The 19491-nt window shown below is 38.9% G+C and overlaps 1 protein-coding gene across 10 annotated transcripts in view; it reads left to right on the plus strand.

Annotated features, from left to right (window-relative positions):
• ATXN2 (ataxin 2) overlaps nt 1-19491 on the plus strand; it is a 53481-nt gene that overhangs the window by 18651 nt on the left and 15339 nt on the right. For 3 of the 10 annotated variants that reach the window (XM_054082344.1, XM_054082343.1, XM_054082346.1), the window contains 15 exons: nt 1006-1130; nt 2391-2482; nt 5259-5456; nt 5972-6150; nt 7638-7847; nt 9881-10063; nt 11549-11737; nt 12458-12565; nt 13439-13509; nt 14223-14530; nt 15010-15073; nt 15190-15342; nt 16001-16067; nt 18046-18230; nt 18820-18952. In XM_054082344.1, the coding sequence (XP_053938319.1) occupies nt 1006-1130; nt 2391-2482; nt 5259-5456; nt 5972-6150; nt 7638-7847; nt 9881-10063; nt 11549-11737; nt 12458-12565; nt 13439-13509; nt 14223-14530; nt 15010-15073; nt 15190-15342; nt 16001-16067; nt 18046-18230; nt 18820-18952 (2265 nt within the window). The remainder of the gene's footprint in view (nt 1-1005; nt 1131-2390; nt 2483-5258; nt 5457-5971; nt 6151-7637; nt 7848-9880; nt 10064-11548; nt 11738-12457; nt 12566-13438; nt 13510-14222; nt 14531-15009; nt 15074-15189; nt 15343-16000; nt 16068-18045; nt 18231-18819; nt 18953-19491) is intronic. The other 7 variants (XM_054082345.1, XM_054082348.1, XM_054082347.1 and 4 more) reach the window with 5 other exon arrangements.

Raw genomic sequence — 19491 nt, forward strand, 5'->3', positions numbered from 1 at the left:
GGAAATTCTAGATTGAAGGCTTTCTTATTTTAGGATTTATTTATTTATAAGCTTATAACAAGCTTATTTTTTAAAGTCTATTCTGTTTAAGTATGGCAGCTCTGAGATCTAGTTGCTTACAAATGTAAAAGCTTGGCTTTCTTGAAGAATGGCTTTGTGTGGTTTTTTTTTTTACAGCACTTCTAATATTCTGGTGTTATTCCTTAAGTTTGGCTTGAATGAAACATAAATAAGTGAAAATAAAAGCTCGTGATCTTTATTTTTTTTAATACACATTTTTATAATTTTTATAAACAATAGCAGACCCTTAGAGCTTATTTGTTTTCATACATTGTTGAGAACAAGAGGGAGAGAGTTTCTGAATCTGGCTGTGAGATTCAGGTAAGCTGCTGCTTGGAAAAGCTCTTGGAGGAAAGAAGATGTCTCCGTTTGTGTCACAGTGAACGGGTGCACCAGGCTAATCGATAGTTGAGTTACTCTGCAAAGGGAGTAGAAGCGTGTATGTGCACACGCCGGTGTGTTGAGGAGTTGTGGAAATAGAAGAAACTCAGATATTTAATGGGAAACTTGCGTTTTGCCCATTTAGGGAATGGCATTGGGTTGCATTCATGCTTTTTTGATATTTGCATAATTTGTTAGGGTACAGTTGTGTGGGATGTTTGGAAAACATATTGTACAAGTCTGGGGTTTTAGAGGAATGGGATCCTCAGGTAGTGTTTTTTTAGCAAAACCATATTTGTTGGTTGTAAAATATTTTGAAATAAGTGAAAGTAATTACTGCTGTTGATTGCTATGTTAGAAGTTAGTCTGTGCTGCCATAGTTAAGTATGAATTAGGCACCTTGCTAATGTCTTAGTGAATACAACAGCTACAGGAGAAGGTCAGCGATGTTTAATGTGCCTGCGATTCAGCTGCATTTGGGTGTTCCTCAGCTAAACTAGTGTGTACGTCTTCCTGTACTTAACCAAACTGATTTCACCCCCATCCCTCCCCGCTCCATTGTAGATGCTTTTACTGATTCAGCCATCAGTGCTAAAGTAAATGGCGAACACAAGGAAAAGGATCTTGAACCATGGGATGGAGGAGAGACCACTGCTACCGAAGAGCTTGAGGCATTAGAGACAGATGTTGTAAGTAATGCTTTTTTTATCATCTGTGACAGTCTGTAGCAAATAAGCTATTTCTCTGGACATGCCTTGCAACAATTCCTTAATTTTAATCTAGTGATGATTAATCTGCTGGCCTACATTGTATGGGCGTATGTTCAGTCCTTGCTAGCAGCTGCCACAGTACTTTTTAACAATTTGAATAAGAATAGCTGGATTTCAAGTGCCAGTTTTGGCAAATATTGACAAATGGCAGCTGTTGTGGTAAGGGGCGTGTTCGACTCATGGACTGACTGAAAGGGAGCTTTTGCTAAGGACTCCCAAATTCAGCAGTTCTCTGAAGTGATTTATATTTAATCGGAGCATGCCTGTCTAACTATCACTGCATTTGGTAATGATGGTGAAATTGTGCTTAGCTGAATGTCTCTGAGCTACGATGAAGGAAACTGATGAAAGTGTGACCCATGACTTAATAAGCACAGATACAATCTCCATAGATTATGAATCATTAGACAAAGAGTATGTACTCAAATGAAGTTTCTTTATATATTGTGGCAGTCAGCTTTTACTCAACCGTGCATTCTTTTTAGTATGGAATTAAGACTGCAATATGTTAAAGAAAGAAGATAATGTTACTGATGAGAAGAGAATCCAGTCATGATACTGGGGAGTTTGTTAACTTTGTCTGGGTAGAACAGTTATCCTGTCAATTTGAGTGCACGTACTGTACAACAGAGATGTATTAGAATAGTTAATACTGTCAGTGCTTTTATAAAACGCTCAAAACATTTATCGTTGTGCTTGAGTGCTCTAATAGCAATTTTACTCAAGTGGGGAACTTGTACAGATCAACAGAGGTCTCCTGCCTGTGGTGTGTGTCTCAGATAATTGCGTTAGTAGTGCACTTGAAAAGTTTCAGCGCTCACCACAGCCAGGGACGCTTCTCACATCCAGAAGTGTCAATCTGCACTGTTTGGAACAGACATTCACATGAGTATTTCTTGCTAGCCAGTCATCTTCTAGAGCAGAGTGGGCATAGTATTTAAGTACATAAAACAAGCAGAAGTATGTACAACAAACAAAAAATGGCATTGAAGGTAAAATTTGTGCAGTTGATGAGCAAAGCTCCATGAAATAAATTGTGGCTTTAGAAACTTTGTTATCTGGACAGTGAATTCATAGCCCAGGAAAGGGGCAAAAGGTTTAATTTCTGCCATCAGCCCTTAATTTTAAGGGAATGTGTTTCCTGTGTCATTTTGAAAAACGAGCATCATTTTCTTCTAGTCTAATGGATGGGATCCCAATGACATGTTTCGTTACAATGAAGAAAATTATGGTGTAGTATCAACTTATGACAGCAGTTTATCTTCTTATACGTAAGTTCCAAAATATTTTGTTATTAGATTTGTATTTAAATGTTCTCCCTAGTTTAACAAATTTTATATTTTTAAGGTAATTTTATGTGTTTTCTAAAGTTGTGGCATCAAATAACTGAAAAAGCAATGGATGAATAGTGCTTAAGAAACCTTGCCAGTGTTCTGTGAATAGTCAGATTTAGAAATCATTATATATTCCCTTAAATGGGCACAGTTCGTTCCCTTTGCAACATTCTCTGAATTTAGGCATGCAATAATGCTTACTGCTTACAAAAACTTGTATGAATAGGGTGGAAAACAGCAAACTGTGAAACTGTCTTTACAAAGCTGCTATACCTATAGTTTGCATTCAGCATAGCAGAACGGTTTGACTAAATCCTAATTTCATTGCAACAGTTGAGCTGGTAGATATCGGAATGTTGAACTGCTGCTGATAACGAACGGGGGGTTGTGTGCTGTGAGTGACTTCTTAAGCAGACTTGTCCAGATCTAACCTGAAGTTTTCATTACGACTTGAATAACGTAGTAGTATATATAGAATAACGACTTGAATGCAGTAGTAGTATAAAGCCTGCTCTGGCTACTTTGGCAGGGTGGACCTGTTCCCAATAGTGTGCAGCTATAATGTTCGCTGCAAAACGAATCACTTGCAGATGTTCATAGCCACTGGGAAATGTCTGTTATGTTTTCTCTCTCTTTTAACCCCCAAAGCGTAAACTTATTTTTGAATGTCAAAGAATTGCAGCGAGTGTTTAGATTTTTGTGTGCAATTGGGGCACTCGTCTACAGCTTTGTGGTTCAACAATCTTATTTTTACTATTTTGTTAAAATAGACCTGTAATATAGTGATAATCAAAGTGTCTTAATCGGCTTACAGTTCAATCCTGGTGAAGCTGTTCTTTCGTATACTTCACTGCTCTAAGTACTTTTTGTACTTTTGAACTTTAGTTTTACATCTTTCTGCTCTATGGATATTAATGGAAACAGATTAAAACCATGAAGATGGCTTTAAATTGCCAGATACAAATTCCATTGTTTCCTAGTCAAGCAATTTGCTTTGCTTATCAGTCTGCTAAACTGGGAGGCTCCTTTCCTGATCCTCCAAGTCTGTGGTGAGCAGCACTGTTGCCAAATGCTTATATGTGCAGCTGAAGGATTGAAAAGGGTTTATTGTTTGATTGTTTTCTCCTCCTAGAGCTAAGCCTTAACAGGTATAGTTTGTCAGACTTCATAAAGGTACAAGTTTGTGTTCTAGCGAGTGTCCTGCATTAGTATGTTCATCAGCTACTGTACATGCTTCTCATCACCACAGTTCTGAACGATGTCATCTTGCCCATCCCCTTTATTTAATCTTTAATGGCCTTTTTGCTGTTAGAAAATGTAAAATCACTCTTTTGTTTGTTTAGGCTGCCCTTAGTGCTACTGTATACATCCCGTCATTTTTTCAGTCGTTTTAAGTAAATGAGGATGTATTGGGTGCTCTCCTTTCTTGTGTTTATACTTAACGCAGGGTAAGCAAGGCCTGTGGCTTCAGGTTTGTTTGCATTGTGTTTGGCTCGAATAGGATATATATTTGAGCCAAAGGTTTATGCTGAAGGGTAGGATTCTTATTTAATATTCTTTCAGTTACCATCGATAAGGCCAGTAGATGCCTTGACTGGCCAAAAATGTGCGTATGAGGAAAAACTTGAGATGCAGTATCTGAGTGCTGACTTGGAATTTGGCAGAGCCACTTGTTTTCCTAGTTCTGCCACCAACACTTAAGTAGTCTTGCATATATTGTTTCATACGTGGCTGGTATCTCCACCTGCTTTCTTTGTTATGCTTTTTTATACTAGCCAAAATACATGCAGTAGTGATTCTGTCATGCCCAGCTTAGCATGGTCCAAGCCTCAACTGTGTGCTGGTTTTTTATGGTGTTTATTCTAAAGTAAGGTTGGATGTAACAGCTTTTGGAACCCAAAATTAGAATCAAGGACAAAGTGCAAAGTTGTTTTATAAAACCTGATACTTGAGCAGAAATTAGAACAGGTAAAATCCAAACCCGTGGGTGAACAGAAGGAGATGCCAGGTATGATGTCCATCTCTAGTTACTCTTTCAGTATTTTATTGCTCATGCATTGAATTCTTACTCAGTGGCTTTCCTAAGTGAGCTATAAATGTTTTTTTAAATATTTTTGCAATTTTTTTGCAATTACCTAATATAGATCCACAAATGAATGGTTTTGCAGTCCTAGGAGCTGGCAAATGATTTCTGGGTTTCTGGTCCTGAGCTCTAATGTGTTGTGTTCATCTTTTCTGCAGTTCTTAATAGGAAGAGCTGAAATTCTGTGGCTGGTGTTATCAAAGGATTAAGCATGTAACTCTTTAATTTCAGTAGGGTTGGGGACTAGCTAGGGAAATTCCAATTTGTTCTCTGATGGTAGCTTCCTATCTAAACAACAGACTAAAGCTTTTTATTACTAACGTACTCAGCCAAGTTGAAAGTTGGAGTCTTTGCATAGCTTTAGGAAGTAGGGATTTTGCAAGGCATATGGAAAAGCTCTGCACCGTGACCTCAGCTCTGTAGACAGGTAAATGACACTGAATTTGCACATAATATCTAACCAGTCCAGGAATAGTGACACACTTATACTAAAAAAGATTAGCAAGTCTGGCTTAAAAGCAAGGGGTTTTTTTACTCTGAATTGTTTAGAATTTAGCTATGTAATTTTTATAGCTCTTTTGTGGTTTTGAATGCATTTCAGAAATTCTTTTCCTTTCCATTGTCTTTTAGGGTGCCATTAGAAAGAGATAATTCAGAAGAGTTTTTAAAACGGGAAGCCAGAGCAACTCAATTAGCAGAGGAAATTGAATCAAGTGCCCAATACAAAGCTCGGGTTGCCTTGGAAAATGATGAAAGAACAGAAGAAGAAAAATATACTGCTGTTCAGAGAAATGCTAATGAACGAGAAGGACATGGTGTAAACACTAGGTACTTGCAAATGCTATGAATAGTATTTTTATTTAAATGATGTACATGTTTTCGTACATAACAGTTTACTCATTGAAACCGTGCTTTTTCAGCAGGGCTGATTAGGTTAGGAACCTTGTGTAAATAATCGGGTGCTGGTTTTGGCACTTGTTCTAACTTGTGCACCTCTGCCTGGCCCTATAGTAGCTCTATAGCGAAACAGGCTTCCCCACTCTGGTACGTCATTGTGGTGAATTCATACTAGATTACAGGAAAGGGCAGTGGTTTTGGTATGTCTTGGAGATTTTCAGGCCTTAGTACTAAGTCATTCACTGTTTATGGACTCATAGGAAGTGAACTCTGTGGTCAGCATCAAAAGACAGGAGGTGAACGTTAAGTCAACATCTGATAGTATTTAGAATTCTCCTTTAGCTTGATTTGAGAAAGATAGAAGTTATCAGCAAAACACTTGATCAGATACTTTTCATTGCATTTCAGTTCTGCCTTAACACTGATAGAAATTTTCTGTGTTTCAGAGAAAATAAATACATTCCACCTGGACAGAGGAATAGAGATGTCCTGTCCTGGGGAAGTGGAAGACAAAACTCGCCGAGGATGGGTCAGTCTGGATCAGGCCCACCAATTTCAAGGTCTGGATCCCATACTTCAGAATTCAGTCCTAACTCTGGAGCAGATCAAAGAGTAGTTAACGGAGGCAAGTATCTGAAGTCTAAATGAATGCGCCTTATAAAATTGCAGTCAATTATCTAATTACATTGAAACTGCATATGGTGTGGTCTTAGGATTAAGTTAAGTTAGCATTCATCACTTAACACAGAGGTTGTGATTTGGATTTGGGTTTAATGGAACATGCATTTAACTGCACTGTGTGTAGCTTTGTGGAGCAGAGGTGTTTTCCTTCTCGAACACCTTTGTCTTAGGTGATGGTGCAGTAATGTGGTTTTTAAAGATTAAAAATGCTTTACCTGTGACTCCTGCTGAGCTCTGTGTGAGGAGTAGCAATGCTGACACCTAGTGAAAGGGACGTGGCAGACGAAGGAACATCCCTCTTCCTTTCTGGTGCATCGATCAGTTCTGTTTCCCATTAAAAAGAATAAAGCACCCCACTGATTTCACAATGATGTGGGGGGAAAAAATTGTTGGGAAAGTAAGAGAAGTGTTAGAGGAAAAGGAATCAAAAACCTTCTCTCCAAATAGCTATTTGAGTATTTTCTGCTATACACGTCGGTTATATTTAAAAAAAGACATCACTAGGCACTGTATAGCAGGAATCGGTGTTTCATAAACTGAACACCGCTTTTTGAGATGGATTTCGGCAGCAGCCTGTCCTCAAGGCACTTTTTTTACAAGTTAAAGATGCTATTAGATGAGATCGCTGTGAGTAAGTGAAAAATGTGTAATACTCGAGTGCTGCTATCTGGAGAGGAGGTCTGAGAAACATCTAAAGGTAAGTGAGGCTTCCTTTGCAAATTGGGTCAGCTGTATAAAGGATGTACAACTGAGTCTTGCCCAAACAACTCTAACCTTGAGATTTGTTCCTAGTATTTGTGGGTTTTGTCATCCTGTTGCTCTGCTGAATGAACATCATATACCTAAAACATTCAGAATGGCTTCTGAATTAAATTTATTTGTTTTGGAAACAATGAACCCCATAGCCTAGATTAAAATACTACATTAATACTATAGATAACTGATAAAGGCATAAACGTCAGAATTCAGACACTGAACACCGCTGTTTTTTGTAAAGATCCAGTTCCCAGAATTGCTATTGCTCATCATTTGGTTTGGAAGTAGCAGTTTCTATAGCCGATACTCTGTGAACCGCTGTTTGAGAACCTCTGGTAGCTGTTTAAGGACCTCGTCAAGTGATGCATACTGTAGAACGTGTATATGATAGGCTAACAGATCAAACTTTACTGTCTATTCCTTAGTAGTATTTGTAGATCCTAATTAACCCTTTGGGGAGTTTGTGACATTCAGATGCTCAATTTGACCTGAAGTGGAGGAAATACCCTTGTAGAGACTATTTTATTGGTTGCAGAAATAAACTAATCTATCCCCAAAGGGTTAAACATGAAAAATCATTTTGTCATATTTTTACTTTTTTTTTTTCTGTTGACCTTTTTCCCCATAATTTTTCTTTAGTTTTTATACTTTCCTTCATATCATTTGTTCTGTCAGGTGTTCCCTGGCCATCGCCTTGCCCATCTCCTTCCTCTCGCCCACCTTCTCGCTACCAGTCAGGTCCCAACTCTCTTCCACCTCGGGCAGCCACCCCTACACGGCCGCCCTCCAGGCCCCCCTCGCGGCCCTCCAGGCCCCCGTCTCACCCCTCTGCTCATGGTTCTCCAGCTCCTGTCTCTACTATGCCTAAACGCATGTCTTCAGAAGGTACAATACCACGATTTGTTCATGTTTTTGTTTGTCTTTGTTTAACTCCTTTGTGAGTTTAATTACAAAATTGTTTTTCCTCTTCATTACTTAACCTATAATTTGTGTTTAACTTTAGTTTACCAGACTATTTCTATTAACCTTTTTATTTTAAGAACTTTACAAAAACAAAATAAAGCTGTGAAATTTCCCAAATTGGTATGAAATAAACTCAGCTTTGTAAACGCTGCTCAGTGTCTTAACTTAACCAACAGCAACATGCAGGGCCCGATAACTTCAGAGAGCATTTTTAGGAATATAAATCGATATAAAATATCCAATATTTTAATACAATTATTCCACAAAAAGCAGTTTCAATTTTTACAAAACGCAATTCAATGATTTAGTTTAAAACAACTATAACAACAACAATAACAATAATAATAATAATAATAATAATAATAATGCTGTATTCAGATAAGTGCGCTATGGGATGGGATGAGATAAACTGCTGCAAGGGTGATTCTATAGAAAACTAGATCTATTTACACTGAGACAGAACAGTAACTCAGGTCCCTTGGCAGTTAATAGTATGCAGAGAAGGGCCAACCCAGGAGTTGGTAACAGTAGGCAGAGGTTTCTGAACTAGGTATTTCTCCTCTGAGAGGACAGTAAGGAACATATTTTTAAATTACTGAAGTGCATTTAAAACCCAGCCTGCTCAGCACAGTCTAGCAAGTTTGGAAAAAATAGAAACTGGTTATAATAAACTCATTGGGAACTTACAGTCTGTGCTGTAGCTGGCTCCCTGGGAGAGAGGACAGTAACCCTGTTCTGCAGCTTGCCTGATAAACCTGCGAGATGGTCCATAACCATAAAGTGGATGGTGTCGTGCTGTCAATTCATCAATGTCAGCTTTTTTTTATGTAGTGAGATACCGAGAATCCATATGCAAATTTGGTTTAGTTACTTGCAAGTGATTTGTCAGGCACGCAGTGAACTGTGGCTTACTGCAACCTTTAATTTCTACTACTAGAAGGGATTGCTGGAAAGGCTGTATTCTTAAAAACACTTGCTGGTCTATAATTTGGATGAAATGTGCTTTAGATTCATGGTGAAAATAGAGGCTGACATTTAAAGATTTATGTAATCAGAAGAGGTACTTGATATTTTAGAACCTTATCTGAAACCGGAAAGCCATTGTCTGAACTCGACTCTATTATCGACCTACATTAAAAATGTACTGTAATCAGCCAGAATCTCCTGTTCATACACAATTTTTCCTTTTGAAGTATCAACATATGGGTCTGATCTTGTACAGAAAATGTTGTTAGGATGTAGGAACTATATCGCTGTTTAGACTTGAACATAATTATTCTGTGGCATCCGTATAAAGCTGTTCAGAATTACTGTATCCACATATGCCTTTAGCATCTGGCGTTAAACATGCATGACTTGAACCTTGGGATAACAATCACTTGTTTAGTTGCAATTTTGCTGACTTGTAAATGAATTGTGACCTTCTGCAGGCAATTCAGCCTGGGTGCACGACGCTCTGCTGAAATTCCCCAAGGGCATTGGTCAGCCAGTGGCCACTACTCTGTAAATAAGTTTGGTCTCAATGTCCACCTGACAAAAGCGGTGAAAGTTTTTTTTTCTTTCCTGGAAAATGTTTGGTAGCCTGAAACTGTGCTTATCCAGAGGGAGATGGTCCACTGACCTTCTTGGTTTGTCTTGCAGTAAGCAATATTGAGTACTTGGATTCAAATATTTTAAATCCAGGACTTGCAGACCTGTTTCAATTCTGATAAAGCTTCTGAATATCAATGAACGTGAGCTATCATAGCAAGGTGACGAGTGTGTTGGTAGTTTGGCTGGACCAATGGCTTGGCCTTTTTAGTGTCGTGGATCCCCGGTTCTAGTCGATGTGGGTGTAAATTGCTTGACTGTATTACTGTATTATTGAGAATGATTAGATTAAATCTAGTTGTATGTTTGGGTACTCATAGTGATGGACGTGAAGTACTTATTGTGTGGGGTCTTCTTTTTCTCAGGGCCTCCACGGATGTCTCCTAAGGCACAACGGCACCCTCGAGGTCACAGAGTCTCTACTGGTAGGGGTACAATTTCAAGTGGCTTAGAATTTGTATCTCATAATGCACCAGGGGAAGCATCTACTACAGCAGTGGCACGAGGCAGCCCTTCAGGTGGGACGTGGTCATCAGTTGTCAGTGGGGGTAGGTAAAGCTTGGCTTATTGCAGATGGCTTGCCAGGGACACCTTAGAGTGTGAATGCTAAGTGGAATACTGCATTCCTAGACAATCCAGGCTTTGAGTAAACATCGGTTTTCTAACTTAGCTTGTTTAGGTGAATTGGGAGAAGGATGTTCCCAGAGAGCTTGGTAAAACAGCTGTGGAGTCTTAACTGCAGAGAGGTGAAATCAGGTGGTGTATGAAGAGAAAGGAAGGAAAAATGTGGGGGTTAGTTATTGAAAGCAGTAATTTTCAGGGAAGTTGTTGGAAAGAAGGAAAGTTGTATATAATCTGTTGCATTGCTGAATTTGGTTAATGGCAGCGTAACTGGGTTGTGGTTAACGAAGGAGGTGTTTGGATAGAGCAAAGTTGGCGTTAGAAAATTAAATGATACTCAAGTTAAGTTGGATGTATTTTTCCTTGAAAAACGATGCAGGTTTTAAGTGGTCATTTTGTGTTTAAGTAGTGTAGTAGCAGATATAGTCAGTGTCTCTCCTTTTTTGAATCAGTTAAGGTATTTCTTAATTCTTCAAATTTAAAGCTCAGTCTTGTGACACAGGCCCTAGTCTGGAGCTTTTGTAGTCGGGATCGTGTTCTAGTGAGTTGTCAGCAGCTGGCCCTTCGATTCAAGTTTGCAGTTAGAGTCTGAAGGCAATTTAGAGTCTGATACTTTCTAGCAGTGCCAGGATTCTAGAGGAGTGGGAATGCGTTTTCTAGAAAGAAGGTATGAATTAGACCCCCATAGACCTGTTGCCTTGTGGAAAAGATTTAAAACTCTTCTGTCCTGGAATTATCTCCAGTTCATCTTCACTCCCCACCCCCCACTTTATGTATTTTTAACATGCCAGTAGGACTATTAAATGACTGCCTCTCTTTCTCCTCTCTCACTTGAAGTTAATGTATGACATAAAGCAACCTACCTAGCTACAATGGGATGAGCAGGAAGTACAACTTAGCATTTAAAGAATATATAACTTTCCCTGCTGCTTTAACGTAGGGACACAAATATATATCAAATTATCTTCTTTCAATAGGATATGTTGGTTTTTTTTCAGCTGGCAAACCTCCAAAAGAGGATGCTGTAAAATGGATGTGTTTTTTCAGCCCTTCTAAAAATGTTTTACATCTGTTTATATGGAGACCTGACCACCTTTTCTGTTCTGCCTGAAACTGTGTTAATGTGAGCTGTTGTAGTCGTACTGCTTGGGGGCTGGGGAGCATATTGCAGTTTTGTGGTGGGCTACAGGGCAGTGATACAGATTAAGGGACAGTCTGCAGAAAAATCGCACTGCTTATCTGAAATGCTGCGTTATAAAGAACTAGGAGATGTACCTGAAAGGTAAACAGGTTTTCAATTACTATATACGCTGAGTATTGTAAAGCATGTTTTTAGTCATTTTAACGCTAAGCAAACTTCTGAGGAGATGAGGAAAGTTGTCCTATAACTGTTTTTTCCTGTTTGTTTCTAGTTCCTAGATTATCTCCTAAAACACACAGGCCTAGGTCTCCAAGGCAGAGCAGCACTCCCACGGGACCAGCTCTGCCTTCTCCTCAGCCTGGTGCTATTCCCACTGAATCTGTTGCCATGCCTGTTCCAGCTGCCTCCCCTACACCTGCCAGCCCTGCATCCAACCGAGCAGTTACCCCTTCCAGTGAAGGTGAGTTCCCCTTGCTAAGCTTACAAATGCTCCCTTTAACTAATCCCTGGCAATGAATACATCTGTAGAGGAGCAGAGCTGCTTTCTGAATGATGGGAAAACTTCTGGTGCATTTAATTTTACTGCGTAGTTCTCCTTTTCTCATGATGCAAGCTTTAAACTTAGGTTGGGGAGAGGCTTTTCGATAAGCCTGTATGCTTAATTTCTTCTCCCCTTAATGCGTATGGGCATATAGGTGTTTGGCTTAATTGAGGATTTTTTTTTTTTCAGATGGGTACCTGTTCTCTAATATACAGAAATGTAGGCCACTGATTTCAAAGGCTGTTTTGAGCATTGAGCATAGTGTAAGGAAGAAGGGGAAAAGAGTTGAAGGGCACAGTCAGCTGTCTTAAGAACTCTCAAATGTTTGTATCATTCTGTATGAAGAGCTTGGATAATTGAAAATAATTTGCTCCTGGTTTTTTTTTTTCAACCTAGTTACGGTATAAAGCGAGGAGTGTGTTTGACTGGAACTTTTTCATTTGGCTTAAAGACAGTAGGTTGGGGAAGCAGAAAAGATAACCCTCCAGGCCCTAACTAGGTGGCAGAAAACGTATAACTGAGGGTTTTTCTTTCGTAAGCTAAATATGGTTAAATCTCACTTCTGTTTCTATCTTGCCATTTCTCTTTGGTCAATTTGAGTTGTGTATAAGAGAATAACTGTGGCAATTTCTTTTCTAGCTAAAGATACTAGGCTTCAGGACCAGAGGCAAAATTCTGCAACTGGAAACAAGGAGAATATAAAGCCAAGTGAGACTTCTCCTAGTTTTCCTAAACCTGAAAGCAAAGGTTTGTATCAAAAGCTTTCATATGTACTTGAGTAATACTGGTATTCCAAGCATTAGACCTGCTGTATTGACTGCTTCAGTTAGCATTTTAAGAAACGCTTGGAGGCAGCCTTGCTTTGAGTATTCTACAGCAAAAATTTGGTCAGGCAGTTGTGAATTGGCAGGCCTGCAATTTTAAATGTTGTTCTTGACTTACTTAACACAAATTTATTCATGGGGATGGTATGACTTCTTTTTCATTTGGGGGGGTGGGTTCTTTTTCTTCTCTTTTTTTTTTTTTCCTCTTCTTTCTTTTTACTGCACAGCAAGCTGTTTTTAGCTGTCTGGACTTGAATGAGTGTTTCTTCTTAGGCCTGTGCTCACAATACTGAGCATCGTGGTCAGCATAGTAACTGTACTTACTCCTATTATGCCTTATATTTGGCTTTCTCAGTTTGGCAGCATTGTTTGTTCGTTCATGTTGTCGAATCATAGAATCATTTAGATTGGAAAAGACCTTTAAAACCTTAAACCTAGTCTTGATCATTGTTTAAGCTTTACTTGCTCTGTCTTGAAACGCTGGTGTGTTGTGGTGTGAGGGTTTTTTTGCCTGCTGCTTTGTATTCAGCTGAGTTCTGCAGTCCCTGCACCTCAGGGCTTCTTTCTTGGTGTGATGCATTAGAACTAGGGTTATGTAATGCCATGGCTTCACAGATTATTGTTATTGTGCTCATACACGTAGTTCATGGAATTGTACCAAATTATGCAGTGATATCACTATATTTCATTTTTAGATAGGCAAACATTGCCTTTTTGCAAACTTAGTAATGTGGAAGCATTGTGTATAAGACTTGTATTAGAGGTGCTTGGACAATGTTGCTCTTGTATTTGGCAGGTGTATCTCCAGTTGTTTCAGAACATAGAAAACAGATTGATGATTTAAAGAAATTTAAGAATGACTTTAGGGTAAGTTTCTCTGTGTGATTATTTCATGGTGTCATAGTTCTTATGTATATCCATATTATTTTACTGAATTTAATATACTGCATGTGTTCACAGGTAAACAGGTCGTTACTGCTTGTGCTTAATTTATGAAAATGTATAAGAATTCATGCTAAATACTTTAAAATCAGTGCTGACTCTTGCTGGTACAATTGTGTAATCCCTGTAAACGTGCATATTGACTGTAAACTGAAAATAGTACTTGAAATCTGTTAGATTTAGTTAGGTACAAATAATTACCACATTTGCACACCATATGGAAGAGCTGTTTCAAAATTAAATAAAGGGTTTTGCTGAGGAAAATTGAAGGTGAATTCATATTATGTATTTCGTGGTTGTAATGGTTTATTAAATCAGGTTAGCTTTTCAAGTGTTACTGTTAAATCACACAGGCGGATGAGTCCAGAGGGCTGTCTTAAGCTTTCCTGTCACTTCCTAATCAACATATAGGTCAGTTGAGTCGCTGAATAGCTTCTTTCACAGTGTAGGCTTAAAATGTTGTCAGTGTTCATAGATTCCTTTAGTAGTAGAAATGGAAATTTATGTTTTATAAGGTCGTTTCCAGATGACTGAGGCCTATGGGACTGTATTTTACTCTATGGATGTGATAGCATTAGATTGTCTCTCCTGAGTTCTGTATATCTATTTACTGAATGTATTCCTTGGTTTTTTTTCAGTTACAGTCGAGTTCCTCTTCAGATGCAGTGGATCAGCTGCTGAACAAAACCCGAGAAGGTGAAAAATCGAGAGATGTAGTTAAAGAAAAGACAGAATCAGCCCCTAAAGAATCTATCATAGAAACCGGCAGTAATACTAACTCTAATGGTGGCAGTAGCAAACCTAATAGTCCAAGTATTTCTCCTTCAATAAGTAATAGTTCTGAGCAAAAGCGAGGGCCTGAGGTAACTTCACAAGGTGTACAGACATCTGGGCCTGGAAGTAAACAAGATAAAGAGGATAAAGAGGAGAAGAAAGATACTTCTGAGTGAGTAAATTATGCCTTTTAGAATAACCACCTATGTTCTTATAATTTAGCCATTTGTAGAAAAGGCTGTTGTGAACATGTAATATCTTACAGTTTATTTGGCCGATAGAAGTTCTCTCGGTTACATGGGATAAATAACAAGTGAGGTGACTGTACTGAAAGTCATCTTGTGAGTCAGTGGCAGAGCTTCTTGGAGATCTCTGGTCCTGCTGATATCTAATCTGTATCTAAATGCTTATTTAAATGCTTTCCTGGCTTGTGGGAGCTGTAGTATCAACAGCAGGAAAACTTTTATGGATAAGTACAGTAAGAGTACTGTCAATAAGAGTGGCTTTTTGCATGCTGTGTGGTGTTCAAGTTCTCAGAAATCTGACTCAGATGGAAATAAGGTATTTAATCTCTTTAAATTTGTAATTGTTAGGTCTGATATGGTTGTAAAAGAACAACACTGAACGCAATTTTTTGTTCTTTATGTTTAGGCAAGTTAGAAAATCAACACTTAATCCTAATGCAAAAGAATTCAACCCTCGATCCTTTGCTCAGGTGAGTTATTTGATACTGCTTAGCATTATCTTTGAATAGATCTTTATAAGCAAACCTTTAATCTGGAGGATAATCAAGCTAACCTTGCATATACATTGCTGAACTCTTATTTGTAGCCAAAACCTTCTACTACACCAACGTCCCCTCGTCCACAAGCTCAGCCTAGCCCCTCCATGGTGGGTCATCAGCAGCCAACCCCAGTGTACACTCAACCTGTTTGTTTTGCACCCAATATGATGTACCCGGTTCCAGTGAGTCCAGGCGTGCAGGTAAAATGCAGCGCATGCTGCAGACTTCTTAATACTTCTCAGATGATTTATCAGCAAGTTGAGGAGACTTAGGAGATCTAAGTTACAGCAGTGAAATTATACAGCTTGTGTTACTGTTGTAAATGTGGGCACAATTACATTGTTGTTAAGTTTTAGCTATGTAAATACTGACCTTTCCCAGTGATCCCTCAACCTAGATGTTCTAATATTATGAAACACTTGTAAATTCCAGCAGCTCTTACAGTTATTGTTAAACCATGCAGTTTACCTCCCCAGTCCTCCAAGCGTAGTCTTACGCTCTGAAGTTTGAAGCAACTGTTTCTTGGTCCTTTGCTTCCAGCTGTGTCCCACTAGTTTCTGGTCATTGTTGGGATTAATAGGGCTTCAAATCTAATTGTTATAAAGCTGTCTGATTTAGTACATGGCTTGAAGTAGCAGTGGTATTATTACTTGACTGCTTTTGCAGACCATATGGTCTTAGTTGCTTGTACGTGCAGACTTAATCGGAGTGATCCAAGAAAATATGATAGGTTGGGCAAAGTTCACTAAACTGTGTAACATAAGAGTAAAATACATCCAAACTGAGTGGGGCTCCCACCCAGACACACACTCATGTTTTAAAGCAATATCATAGCTTCAACTCCTCTTTCTGTTTCAGCCTTTGTATCCTATTCCCATGACGCCCATGCCGGTGAACCAAGCCAAGACATATAGAGCAGGTAAAGGTGAGAATAATACTGCCTGTTTGGTTCTTCGTCTGCATGCAGCATGAATAAATTAGAAATGCTTATGTATTTTCTAATCCATGTTAATGTGTTTTCAATTGATACTTCCCCGTATTCAAAATAGCATTTAAAACAAGTGGAAATACTAATGCATTCTAGATAAACTAATTCAACCAGAACACAAGTTGGAGTAATGAGGAGTTTCTTGGTTTGGAATCAATCTGTTGTCTTAGTTACTTGGAATGTTAGGGTAAGCCGATCATCTCCTGTATTTCGTCAATGTTACGGGTTTGTTTAGGGGGAACTTTCTGTGCTGGTTTACAGCAGAATCCCCAGTGGTGCTTTAATAGAGAGTTTTTTGCTCAACAAGCAAAATCACAGTTTTTTTTCAGAAAGACTGTGCTATGGCACTCTTCTGGAACGAACGTAACTGTGATTCCAGTTTGTTCTTTTGCATTCCTTCTGCAACAGTAACTGAACAGCTGGACTAACAGTACCATATTTTTAGCAAGTAACACCTGTGGCTGTGGAGACGAGGACATGCGTGGCAAGATGCACTCTCTTCTGTGCAGCCCAGCAAAGGAGCAGAAAAATGATGGTCTTGTTTTTATAGTCATGTTTCAGATAATGCTTTAATTTTACACAGTGCATGCTTTCTTGCAGCTTTACACAGTGGTTTGTGATGATAGGTTCCAGTGCTGCAGCTCCAGCCACTGGGGGAGGAAATTGTTTAAAAGAGCAGTTCTGCTGTTTAGAAATAAACAAGTAGCCTTTATAGCTGCAGGGAAGACAAAAACTTGCAATGTATATCTGATTTAAGACACGCTAATGTTACTGTGGCCTGACCTGGGAAATCTTGTGGTTGGTAACACTGTTTTAATCAGAAGTACATTGCTGTGTACTCGCTGTGGGAGGCCACTCTCCTGTTCTGAATTCCCTTCTTCAGTTTCATTGTTTTCTGCACATCCATTCTGTGTGCAGCATAGTCCTGAAGGAGCTGCATGCATTAAAATTCAGTGCCTTTGCGCTGTTCGAGTCATGTCCTGTATTTACTTTTTTTCTATTATTGATTTGCAGTGTAAATACAATCATCATTGAGTGAATTTATTGTCATCTTCAACATTCCCCTTCTTTCCTCTCTCTAAGGGGTCTGTCTACATTCACACTGCAGTGGAGTTACAGGTGCTTGAGATAGTGTAGTTCTTAATTACAGTCTCATTGCAGCAAGCTGGAACTCACCTTGAACTCTCACGCCCTGTTGCTTAGTAAGGCTGAATTAGTTTGCGTGCTTGCTGCTGTGGTTTGGTTGGTTGTCTTACCAGGATAGCTCAAGTAGTCCCACATTACAGCACTCTGCTCTCTGAATCTTTCTTCCCTCTAATTATTCCTACTCCTCATCTTCCTATAGGTTGACTTATCCCCTTCAGTGTTTGCCATCACCTCAAAGTTGCTTTCTGCTATGCTGAGAGGTAGCACAGAGTTTAAAAGGTGTGATTACCTCAAATTGCAGCTGCATGGAGATGTTTATTCTACTCTCCCCAGCCATGAGCACAAGTAATTCTAACAGACTCAGCTTTCCAGTTGATGGAGCAGTTGCTGAGTAGTTCCCATAGAGGGTGAATTAAGCTTTTTGAAAGGATAAAATTTGATTCATGTAGATATCCTGATTTAACCTTTCTCTTCCCTTACCGATTCTTGTTGGTCCTTCTATTCCTCCCTCCACCTTTCTTCCTTTACAAAAAAAGCAGGGCTGGGTTCGTGGCCATATACATGGCTCAAAGACTGTGATGAAAATAAGATATTTCTTGGATTAACTCCTTTTCTTGCTGTTCCTTTTTGATAGAGCTCTGATATGTGGTTAAAGGTGAGGGGTGAGGGTATTCTTCTTGGTCACGGTGACATTGTAATGTAAAACCTTTCAGGAAGATCGTCGTTCTTGGTCCTGTGTTTCTAATGTGAGGCACTTTTTTCTTTGCAGTACCAAATATGCCACAGCAACGGCAAGACCAGCATCATCAGAGCACCATGATGCATCCTGCCTCAGCAGCAGGCCCTCCAATTGTAGCTACGCCACCTGCTTATTCAACACAATATGTTGCGTATAGTCCCCAACAGTTTCCTAATCAGCCTCTTGTGCAGCATGTGCCACACTACCAATCTCAGGTGAGAGTCCTTTTAGTGTATGTGGCTAGTCAAAATCAAAGTATTTAAATGGCTTAGTCCTATACAATCTGTTGAGAAGTCACTTTGAATAGTTTCTGTGTTCTGGAACATACTTGGCAGTGTTGTAATGTGCTTCAAAGCCTAAAACAAATCTTAAGGTCAGTCTAGAAGTTGGCGTTTAATATCGCTGTTACCTCTTTAGCTCTTCAAAGAACTCCTTTCGGTTCATGGCCAGGACATAGAGTTATGTGTTCTAAAAATAAACTATTCGATGTACTCCTTTTACTTCAAAGGCTATTAAATATACATATATAATTGGTTAAGTAAATAATTACATACATAGGCTTACTGAATTATTGGGGTGGCAGAAATTAGATAGGCAAATGTTTTTTGTTAGTTTCTAGCCCACTGCAGAAAACATCCTTAAATTTTTATGAATGATTGGGATAATTGTGATAGTATGAAGTCTGTCCTGCATCTTAGTAGGGCCAAGCTGTTACTAGGTTACATAGTGATTGTTTAGATGACACTCCTTTCTTTGTAGTAGTCCTCAATTAACTGTGTGTTTTCTTATTTCTGTTGAATGCAGCATCCTCATGTTTATAGCCCTGTAATACAGGGCAACGCTAGAATGATGGCACCACCAACACATGCACAGCCTGGTTTAGTATCTTCTTCTGCAACACAGTATGGTGCGCATGAACAGACGCATGCTATGTATGGTAGGAAACGTTTTGTGTTATATGTAACTTTTTAAGTCCTTATGTTGTGCAGGGATGTATTTAAGCTGAAGCTTCAAACATGGGTATCATTCAGATTACACCAGTAGGTGTGGTTTATATTTGATAAGATGATGAGCAGAGCATTGAAAACTGAGCCACCTGGTAAAAATGAAAACTCAAGTATGCTGATTTCAGTAGGATGCCAGTGACCAAGATGAAATTTCAAGCTGGGAGCTGCTAAAGAATATCTACTGAAAGAAGTTTGTTCAAGTTCTCTTGATGCTTTTGACACAACATCCCTTGATTGTTTCATGGTTATAATTAGGACTTGTTTTATTGCAAGGCTATGACCTCAGTTTCAAACTTGACTTTAGTTCTGACAACTAGTGAAATGCTGTCTTTATGATACTATTAGCATTATTAACAGTATCGACACTGCTGTCTAAGCAAACTAGAACATGTTTTCCTTACCTTACTTTTTTAGTAAGTGAAGAATAAGTATACGAAACAGCTCATGTATTGCTCTGACTTTGGCAAGT

Source organism: Cuculus canorus, chromosome 17 (genome assembly GCF_017976375.1).
Source record: "Cuculus canorus isolate bCucCan1 chromosome 17, bCucCan1.pri, whole genome shotgun sequence".
In the NCBI taxonomy this organism is placed as follows: Eukaryota; Metazoa; Chordata; class Aves; order Cuculiformes; family Cuculidae; genus Cuculus; species Cuculus canorus.